The following is a 10,241-nucleotide window of genomic DNA, read 5'->3' on the forward strand; positions in this document are numbered from 1 at the left end:
CTCCGCCGGCGATTGGAGCACCGGAGGTGGCGCGTGTTTGGGCCAGCGGAGACGTCAGGGAGGTTACTATCGGTCAAAACCGTCAGCGCAGCCGGATCGGCGTGGCCACCCGAGAGGTGATGCGTTTAAATGGACTAGGTGACCGCGGGTCACATTATTGTATTTTTTACTGAGTAATTGCGATTTACCAAAGAAGAGAGAGACCAACTGTGAGAGAGACCAAGGCAAAACAAACTAATGAGTGTAGTAGGCTAGGCTGTCTTGAGCAAGAACGGTTTGTCACTAAAACCACCGAAACTCCTGAGCTTCCTCTTTTTGTAGACTACTTAAATCCTCATTGATTGTATTTCATCCCAGTACGTTTCGCAGTTATTACAGACTGAAACATATGAATTAAGACTGTGATGCTGTGTATGATACTTCAGTGAGGAGCACTAAAAAGTGATCATAAAAATCTTTTGGAAGCATTACATGACAGAAACCATCACAAATCAATTTGAATTTCAAATAATAATAAAATTAAACATTTTACCATCACATCTACTTAGCACTTTAACTTAAAACAAACAAACTTGTTAGTTTATTAGATAACTATCTAAAAACGATATCCTATTAAAATTTCAGTACCCCACCAGAAATGTCAGTTTATTTTATTAATTAATATTTAATTAATGATCCCTAATTGCATCTGATTGGTGCACAATTTTATTCAAGAGTGCTGCATTCTTGAAAATAGCTGACCTAAAGATGTTTTTAACCACAATATATATATTCCCCTGAATTGAGGGGATGGAAGAAGTGTCTGCACTGTTGTTGGTTACTTCTCGATAACTTTCTCTTGGAGATTCCCTTCCTCTTTAGCCGTGGTTCCCATAGTGTGGGCCGCGGCCCCCTGGTGGGCCGTGAAGGTACTGCAGGGGCCGCAATAAGAGATATTCTTTTTTTTTTTTTTTTTTTTAAACCTTTAATTTACCAGGTAAAATGTTTGCAAACCAGTTCTCATTTACAAACATTAAATTACTCACAAGTAAGCATAGTTACATATTTACATGAATGTATTTACTTATATAAAAAGTGAATTAAAACAGGCAATAGGAGGTGTTTAGTCTGTAATATTACTCATTACGCTGACCTATATTTACTGCTCTTCTATTGAAGTTTGTGTCAGTGGCAAGTGTCACATATTGGCATTAGCACTTTACATATGACTGGGTAGGGCGCCCCGTGGCTCAGTGGTGAAGCTGGCGACCACATACATATGCTACGTTGTGGTGCGGGCGGTACAGGTTTAAGTTTAAGTCCTGGCCTGTTGGCAGTTTTCCTGTGTGTCTTTCCCTGTTTCCTGTCTCTCTACTGTGGATAAAAGCTGCTGTGGCCAAAAAAACCCCATATGCCTGGGTAAATATTAGCAATTTATAGCCAACAGCCTGTGTTGTTTGTTTTTTTTTTTTTTTAATCAGATTTTCAAGGAAATCCATCACCTTCTCTTTTATTTTGATGAGAATGAACACAGGCTTCTAGCGAGGAGAATTTCACAAGCTAACAGATGGCAGTTTGTGTGTGTGTGTGTGTGTGTGTGGGGGGGGGTGTTGCTAGGGGGGGGGGGGGCATGGGATTTTCTGGTTTTTAAGGGGGCTGCAGCACTCTTGACTTTGGGAAACTCTGCTCTAAAATGTCTGGCTCATGTTTCTCTTTGTACTTCTTTTTCAGCTTGTCCCTTCAAGCTTCAGTTCTTTTCCGATCTATTTCCTCTTGATAATATGTGTTAGGATAGGGATGAGGGAGAGGAGATGTGAGGACGATGACTATCTAGGTGAAGTTGCAGCAACTGATTAAATGTAGGAAGGCTAAACCTTGCTGCATGTCAGTACACCCCAGCAAATGAATCCATAGAAAAGGTTTATTTCCCCATATGCCTGCATCATGTGACAGCCAACAGCTTTAACAGAGCTGTCAGGTTATGGTGCTACTGTTGAAAATCAGTTCAGTCTGGCCCATGGTGGAAACTGGTTGTCATTAAAAAGCTGTGCTTGAGCAGAACACACCAATTAATGCAGAGTTTGCTAGTTCACCAGCAGAAAAAAAAGCTGCTATTCATGTGTGTGTTTGTTGGGTTTATTGTAACAGGCAGCCATGTATAAGCAATAATAACCCAAACAACATCAGTTGATTTTTAATTTTTTTAAGTAATTGATATATTTTTATTATTTTTATAATTTTATAAAAAAGAAACTTCCCTGCAGTCTCACTTTTATACACCAGAGGGAGTTACATCTCTTATATGAGGGCTGTGCATCACTGTCTTTTGTGCTGTTTGGTGTTTGTTTCAACTTGACATAGATGTTATCCAAAAATGTTGCATGTGAGACAGAGACAGATGACAGATAGGAGAGCAACGTCTCCTGTGACTTCTAAAAAGGAACACAATGAAAGTGAAACGAACTGTGTGTGACACTTTGACCCCGAACATCGATTCCTTTTCGCTGTTCTTTAGAGTTATCGCATGCTTGTTGGGCCATATGTTTTTACAGCCATATTCTAACAAATATGTGCACATGTGCACACAACATCACACTTTTTTCACCACTTAAACACAGACTTGGACACACACAAGTGTATGGTCACATGATGAGGAAAACTGCATACAGAAGGGTGATAATCTCGCTCCTCAGGCTGTGTCTTTGAGGTCACGGCTGGACACGGACCATCAGAGGGCAGATGCTACAAGAAATATGTGTGTCCAATGTGATAATGACACAGAGACACACTGTGCACATACTTAAAACAAGATACAGGAAGAGAGAAAATGTATCCTGCAGCCTTCTGTCTTTTTTGACTGTGTAGTGTCTAATGGCTGTTCCTTTGAGATTCACCTACTGTGTTTTCTTTACAATTTGTTTTTTTCCATTAGCTGCCAGTTTACAGTTTTTCTTAATTGCTGTAGTTTAAATGATAGGTGAAGTATTTTACATTTTTTTCAACCTTTGCTGTTGTCTTTTGTAAAGATTTCAGCACCTTAAGGTAAAAGAGTAAGCACAACTATTTTCAGTTTGAATGATCCTTGATTATATGTGCCTTTTTTCTTCTCAGTTTTACCCTCCAGAGTATATGAATTAATTCACTTTTCAAGATATAACATGCAGCATAGTTAATGTCAAAGTCCGCTGAGTCCAGATTTCATAAATGTATTGAGATGAACAGCTACATTTGAAAATTGTTGCCTTGACTTAGAGGGTGTTACAGCTATAAATTCTGATTACTGTAAAACATTTATCGAGCCTGATCGCAACAGATTTTCAAGCATTCTGAACATGAAGGAGAGTGCTTAGATAAATGTTTTACAAGTGCTACAGTGTGTGTGGTGAGACCACGATCACAGCAGGATTTCCAGTAAGTGTTTTGCTTTTCTAGAACACAGTTTTTGGCATTAATGTGTTCCCTCCACTCTGTGCAGCGCTAGGTACATTTTGTCCTTCTGACATAATTTCTTCTTGTAATTGTCATTTCTCCTTAGAATTTTTTGAGACATGAATATTTCTTAGTGAGTTACGACCTTTTGCAGGTTAACTAGTGTTTCGCTGCAGGTATGAACTATTTCAAAACTATCTCAAAAAATGTTTTGAGAAGTATGCCAAAGCCATTGAGAAAATACCTGTTCCTTTGCAAGAGATGTTCCACTGTTTGTTTCATTCTTTTAAAAGTAAAACGGGTCAACTAACAACTTTCGAACCCCCGCTGATTATGAAGACCCCTGACACCCAGTTGGACTTTTAGGGAAGGGTGGGAGTGCGTGTGTGTCTGTGGTGGGTGGGGTGGGGGCTGCTGTGTAGGGATTAGAGAACAAAAGGATCCTTCTCTGTCATCAAAGAGGATCTGTGCTGGACTCATCCCCTGCTCTGTGGCGACAGCTTTTTATTTTTCAGGAGTGGTAGTGATGGCTGGAGGGAGGGGGGAGGATGGGATATGGTGGGAGAGTTTAATGGCAGGGGATGCAGATTTCAAAGTAATCTTTAACTTTAAGCCCCGCAGTCCCCATGAAATGAAGCCCTATGCCCCAGACACAGTGTTGCCTATGGCTCCTAGTGGAAACCTGCCACGCCTCCTTTTTTTTTTTTTTTTTCCTCCTCAAGCTTTTGTCATGGTGGCACTCAAGTGGCATTACTCACTGACCGGATGGCCAAATGAAGGAGTTCCTTTGAGAGACCTGAAAGAGATGGATTTTAACTCCTGAGACCAGTGTCGCCTCTTAAAACAACATTAAGTGGATATAAATGCCTACTATGTTACTGGGATTCAGCAAATACAACAAACGAAATGGAGTCATCTTCTTGATTAGGAGAGATTTAATAACCCAAACCCAGTACACTGACAGCATTACTGTTCTTATAATTTTATAATGTACATCATTAACATAAAACAAATCCACAAAAATCCAATGATTTTTGTGGATTTCCTCATACGCTTAAACCTCTAAGAGTGATCTAGGCATAATTGTAATGATTCGGTCAGTCTTTAGCCAATCAGATTATTAGAGACATTTAGGAGGTTTCCTGCACTTCTATTGTGCCATTACTTAAAAAAAAAAAAAAAGAAGCTCACACCCTCCCACCCCAAAGTTATTTTTCTCATCTTTTTAAGGCTCATGTCCCCTCAGGGTGACTGACCTGGGATCCCCTGCTGTTGCCCTGGTCCACCATGGGGAGTCAGTGTAATCACACAGAGGTAGTTATAAGGAAAACAGGCACAGAAGATTATAGTAATTCCGTCAAGTGCCATTAGCTTTACACAGATACATACACATTCTCATACAGCTGTTCAAAGCAGCTTTCAGCGCTAAGCTTCAGCATGCTTTAAATGCTTTAGGGGCTACTTGAAAGATTTGCTTAATTTATCATATAATTTTCCGTTTTCAAAGCAAACTACAGTTTAGTTAGTTAAAGCGTCCCAGTACAGCAAGACGGTGCGGCAGAGATTCTGCAGTTATCCACAAACATACCACTTCCTGAAACACCATAAGAGATTTCTAATCACTGAAAAAAAAAAAAAAGAAAAGAAAAAAGAAGGAATTCCCTTTAGCTGTTCTCAACAGGCTAGGTTTCGTTGGTGTACCTTAGCTCTGCAGCCAGGTGATCACATGATATTGAGATAAACTGGGTTGCTTGCTTCAGTTTCAGGTTGATAAAGCATGCAGGTTAACCAAGTCAGAATAACCGAGAGCAGGGCGAGGATGCTGGCCACAGACAAGCAGACAGGGATGAGCGACCTGATGTGGCTGAGATTATGCACAAAAATGAGGCCCAGAAATAAAAGCACCGCCATGGAGAGGAAAGAAAAGATGGCGCACACGCAACTTGTCTTGAACGCAACTTGTTTGCACGTTTCCCATCTGCCGCCGCCGGTCTCCGCGGAGGTCGCAGGAGAAGCGGGCAGAGCCGTTTTTTCTTCTGCGTTTGACGAGTCCTCGGGCTCGTGCTTCTTAAGCGCGAGCGCTTCGGTGAGAGCTGTGTTGTCGGAGAGGTTGCGGACCCGGCATTCCGTTAAAGGAGTTCGGTGGCGGCACACTGGGCAACCGATTCTCCATCCCCGACCCTCCCGGAAGTGCAACGTTTCGAGGCATTCCAGGCAGAAGGTGTGGGAACAGCTGAGCAGTTTGGGATGGTGACGATCCAAGTCGAAGTAGTTGTAGCATATTTTGCACTCGTATTCGTCGCTAGGAAACGAGCCCGGCGGACCAGAGCCACAAATGCCTCCTCCAACGACCGCCTCCGCCATGTTCTGTATTATTAGGCTGCATAAACTGCTCTATTTGACAGCACTGTCAGGATACACTGATGATCACATTTCACCATTACACATAAGAGGATCTCCCGTGGATGATCTCATGGCAGGAAGGCGCTATGAAGTAGATAAATAATCTTTCTAAAGAACACTTTCTTGCGTTCATATTACTCGATGAGCAACCCGCGATCACACCAGAACCAACCATTAAGCGAAAAAAAAAAAATCCAATCGATAGACATGATCAAATTGATTTCTCCATTGGTCTCTGTCACCTGGCAGATTTGTCTCAAGCGCGAGTCACGTGTATAAGTTGGATTTAACAGGCCTATTTAACCGTATAATTAGAATTTAGCGCCCGCGGTGTCAGTAAAGGGCATCACGTGTTGACGCTCCAAATTTCAGCACCACGGGCAGTGGACAGCGCCAAGCCGGACGATCAGCGGTGACACCTTCAGCTGTGGCCCAGCTCCGTTGTTGGGTAACATCCGGTTAAAAGTGTAACATAGGCTAAATATCAACAGCCTGTTTATATATTAGTGTAGATTTTTATCATTCTTGATAATAATAATAATAAAAAAATCTCCTTTGGTAATTGTTCTTTTAGTGAAAGTATAATGACTTTCATTCCACTATGGCAGACACAGCCACTTCCAGCGTGTCACACACACACACACACACACACACACACACACACACACACACACACACACACACACACACACACACACACACACAGTTTTAGACCTTCTTTGGATTGTATGGATTGTATGGATTGTAAATATTAACATAATTATTTTAATTTTTAACGCAATATTCAATATTAATAAACTCATGTCACCTGAATGAGACTGTTTAATACAAATGTGTGACGTCTGCAGTCCTTAAAAGTTTTACTTCTCCTTTCCTAGTGTGAATTTCTGAATATAGATTTAAAATTCCCTTGAAACCTTTTAAGTGTCAGTAAAAATCATCTCAAAGGAATTTCCTGTCAAAATAGATAAAGGAGATTGAATACATTTCTACACAGAAACTATGTCTTGCATGTTAGGACTAGTTTCTGTCTTCAGGCTGTATCTTCACACATGACCGCACATATACTGTGAGCTGCAGAATTTGTCCCCGTACAATGTGCCCTCTTGTGGATGGATTTATGCCTGCATGCTTAGTGAAAGTATGCTGTCGGTATGCAGTGTTACCGTGTTAAAAAGATGAAAAGTCAATCATTTACACAGGGGACATAGTGAAATACTTCATACTAATCATGGGTTTAATCATGATGACTGGTGTTTTACTCCCCTGCCTGTATGAGTCAGAAGTAAAATGATCCATTAATAAAATTTGGAAATGAAGCAGAAATGTGCCAGCATGTAAAGAGGTGAATTTCTGCCCATTGAAATGTTGTCAGTGGCAAGACTTTAAACAACTTGTCAGTTAGAAAAGCAAATAAAACAAAACACATGCAAAATGCATATAATTGAATCCTTTCATCCTAAGCAGTCCCCTGCACTGGGGCCATTCTGTATCTGCTTTACTAAATCAGTAAAGGGGATGAGAAATACTATGACCAAAATGGATTTAACATTGTTGTTTATTTCTCTTGTATCAGAATGGGCAGAGTTACACTTGATAGCTGTGTCAATAACACTGGAGTCACAGACTTATCATTTAAGGCTGTTATCACACTCTGATTCTCTGGCTTACAGTTTTTATTGGTCCTAAACATCAATTGCTATTTTATTTAAAGCTCAATCTGGCCCTGTGGTGGTGACAAGAAAACAGTAAAATACCTCTTGCAAATTGTGTTAATTTATAATTGCAAAATAATTACCAAAACTCACCAAGGTGTTTCTCATCAAGAGAGATTGAGATTGTTCATTTTGATCTCTTAGTCGACTGAATTCATCCTCCATGTATATTCAATGGAAATTCTTTTAAAAAAAGCCTTAGGGGTTGATTGCTTCTTGGGTTACTGCTTCAGAAAACTTTTGACATGGTTATTGTTTTTTGTTTATTTGGTTTTTTGTGTGCTTTAGAAAATTAAACACATGAACTCAGAGTAATCCTTGAAGTCATCCTTGAAGACACACACACACACACACGCACACGCGCGCGCGCACACACACACACACACACACACACACATACACACACACACACACACACACACACACACACACACACACACACACACACACACACATTAGAGCAATGAATTGCTGGTCAAATAAGTATCTTGCTGAAGGTGACAAATGATGTTCATCATTAGGACCATAAACTGTTAGCTCAGTGTTTGGGTCTGAATCTGCTGAACTATTAAAGTAACCTTGCATGCCCTGAGGTTGTGTGCTTAACAAATGCTTTGCTTCTCTTTTTGTTTGTTCTCCCTCACCTAAGCTCACCTTATTGGTCTTTGTTATGATAACTGTGCTCAGTGTGAGTTCCCACTGAAGTCTGGAGGGCCACATGTATTTGATAAGATCAAATACACCAGAAAAACAGGGCCTCTTTTGGTTGTGCCTTGTAACAGTAACATCCCAAGGATACTAATCAGAGAATGGATTTCCTCAAACGCTGCTTAGATGTTTATCTAATAGATAACTTGGGTATTGTCCTAATCTGTTTCTCGCTTTTCAGACAATGTCCACGCATCTAAAGTTCTTTTTGATTATCATTGCCAATCAAGAACTTCAAAAATGCACCATATTTTTTGGAATGTGTAACAAGAATATTAGATGGGGAAACTGTTAAATTAAGATTAGATTTGAATTGCTTGTTAATAATTTTTGGTTCACATCATTTAATATCTCAACTAAATTTAGAAACAGGGTTGTCATAACAAGTGACTAAGTAAACTGCAACTGCCACCAATGCCCCCCGTTTTTATTGTAAACACATCTTGTGTGTTTAAAATATTAGGAAAAAACAAAAAACAAAACAAAACAGCCTGAATAACAATAAACCTTTGTAGGCATCTGCTTTACAGACACATGTTATGGCACTTAATTAAAAATTCCCACTCACAGCAGAGGCATGATTCTCTGAGGCCTAATAAAGGTTAAACACATGCTGTTTTACAGCTGACTGTTGTTTTAACATACTTAAATTACTATAGAAAGCCAATGAATAATCCAAATGAGGGTAATCGAAGTTATCAATCACTCTGCTTGTCAGAGTAGGCAGTTACAGTTACCATATCAAACTTTTTGTTTTAAACTAAGGAACTGATTATTTTTTTAAAGAATGATTTAACCTTGTTAGTTCAACAGTTTGGTTCCTATAGCTTATGGTCAGATTATCAGTTATGATTTAATTTCCTCCAGATGTCCTCCTATATCTGAAGTGATATTGTGTTAATCTTGAATATTATACTGTAAGTAGGTTTCTAAAGAAAGGAGATTTTTCCAGTGCCATGGTTCACAGAGGGCCTTATCACTAGGACCACAGCCAAGAACAAAACTGCCTATAGCTTATTAGGCAGTTATAATAACTTTATCTTTAGTTGAAACATGGAAAGTTATTGTGTTTCACTAATGTGTTTGATTCCAAAATATAGCCTCAAAAGACTCTGGCTGTGTATCTGCCAAGTAAACGCTACATGCCATTTCTTTTTTGGGGCCATTTTATTCTATGTTTTTGATGCATTAGGTCCACCACCACCCCAGCGCATTTCTGACTCAGCTTACCCCTCTAATTGATTTGACATGGTAGATCCAATATCCTTTTCATGATAGTCGAACTTTAGTATAATAACTTTCTATCTCCCCCATTCTGCTTTTATGGACATATAAGGTTTCCACATGTTTTGTGTCCATTGGATTTTTTTTTTAACACAAGGTCTTATAGAGGGAGCAACAATATATTGAGCCACATGCTGTGGGAGTGAAAGGAACAGAAAGATTGCACCAAGCTGGGATGTAATTGAAATAAGGATAAAACAACCTCTGTGCCCCTTTCCATAGTTTCTTCATTTAACAGCCAATAAATACAAACAAATAAAATAATAATACTAATAAAAATATGTATTTATATTTTTCAGAGAAAGTTGTATTCATTTACCTTATGAGATTTTAACAGTTCTCTTCGGGATCATCGTCATGTTTAGGCAGTAACACTCAAAAAGTATTCGCAAACATGACGGTGATCATTGCACCGCATACAAAATGTAAATTATGATGTTGCCCAATTTGTCTTAGAGGTCATGAACAATCAGTCATTCAATTAATACAGACTGAAGCGTCCTCTAAACTGAATCAGCCGATCTATAAATTTATACCTGAAGGGAAAAAAATATTAAACACTCGTAATTATTGTAATTATATATATATATATAAAACTCTGCAAGCTTTAGAAAAGTCAAGTGATCCAACACGTGGCTCGGGGTGTCCCTAATCGAGCATTTGCACGGATGTGTTACACTGGCCCGCGCTGCATTCACTGTTAAATTAGTACAACCATTAGAC

At 39.4% G+C, this 10,241-nt stretch overlaps 1 protein-coding gene across 1 annotated transcript; it reads right to left on the reverse strand.

Moving 5' to 3' along the window:
- Positions 1-4,410: 4,410 nt before the first annotated feature.
- LOC115775453 (RING finger protein 224-like) lies at positions 4,411-6,322 on the reverse strand. The gene has a single exon (XM_030722989.1). The coding sequence runs from the start codon at positions 5,770-5,772 to the stop codon at positions 5,131-5,133; it is 642 nt and encodes a 213-aa protein (XP_030578849.1). The 5' UTR covers positions 5,773-6,322; the 3' UTR covers positions 4,411-5,130.
- Between the last annotated feature and the right edge of the window lie 3,919 nt (positions 6,323-10,241).

This window comes from Archocentrus centrarchus, unplaced genomic scaffold, assembly GCF_007364275.1.
Source record: "Archocentrus centrarchus isolate MPI-CPG fArcCen1 unplaced genomic scaffold, fArcCen1 scaffold_137_ctg1, whole genome shotgun sequence".
NCBI classification, from domain to species: domain Eukaryota; kingdom Metazoa; phylum Chordata; class Actinopteri; order Cichliformes; family Cichlidae; genus Archocentrus; species Archocentrus centrarchus.

Coding starts and splice junctions, on each gene's coding strand:
- LOC115775453 (XM_030722989.1), bottom strand. CDS start 5,772: ATGGCGGAGGCGGTCGTTGGAGGAGGCATTTGTGGCTCTGGTCCGCCG.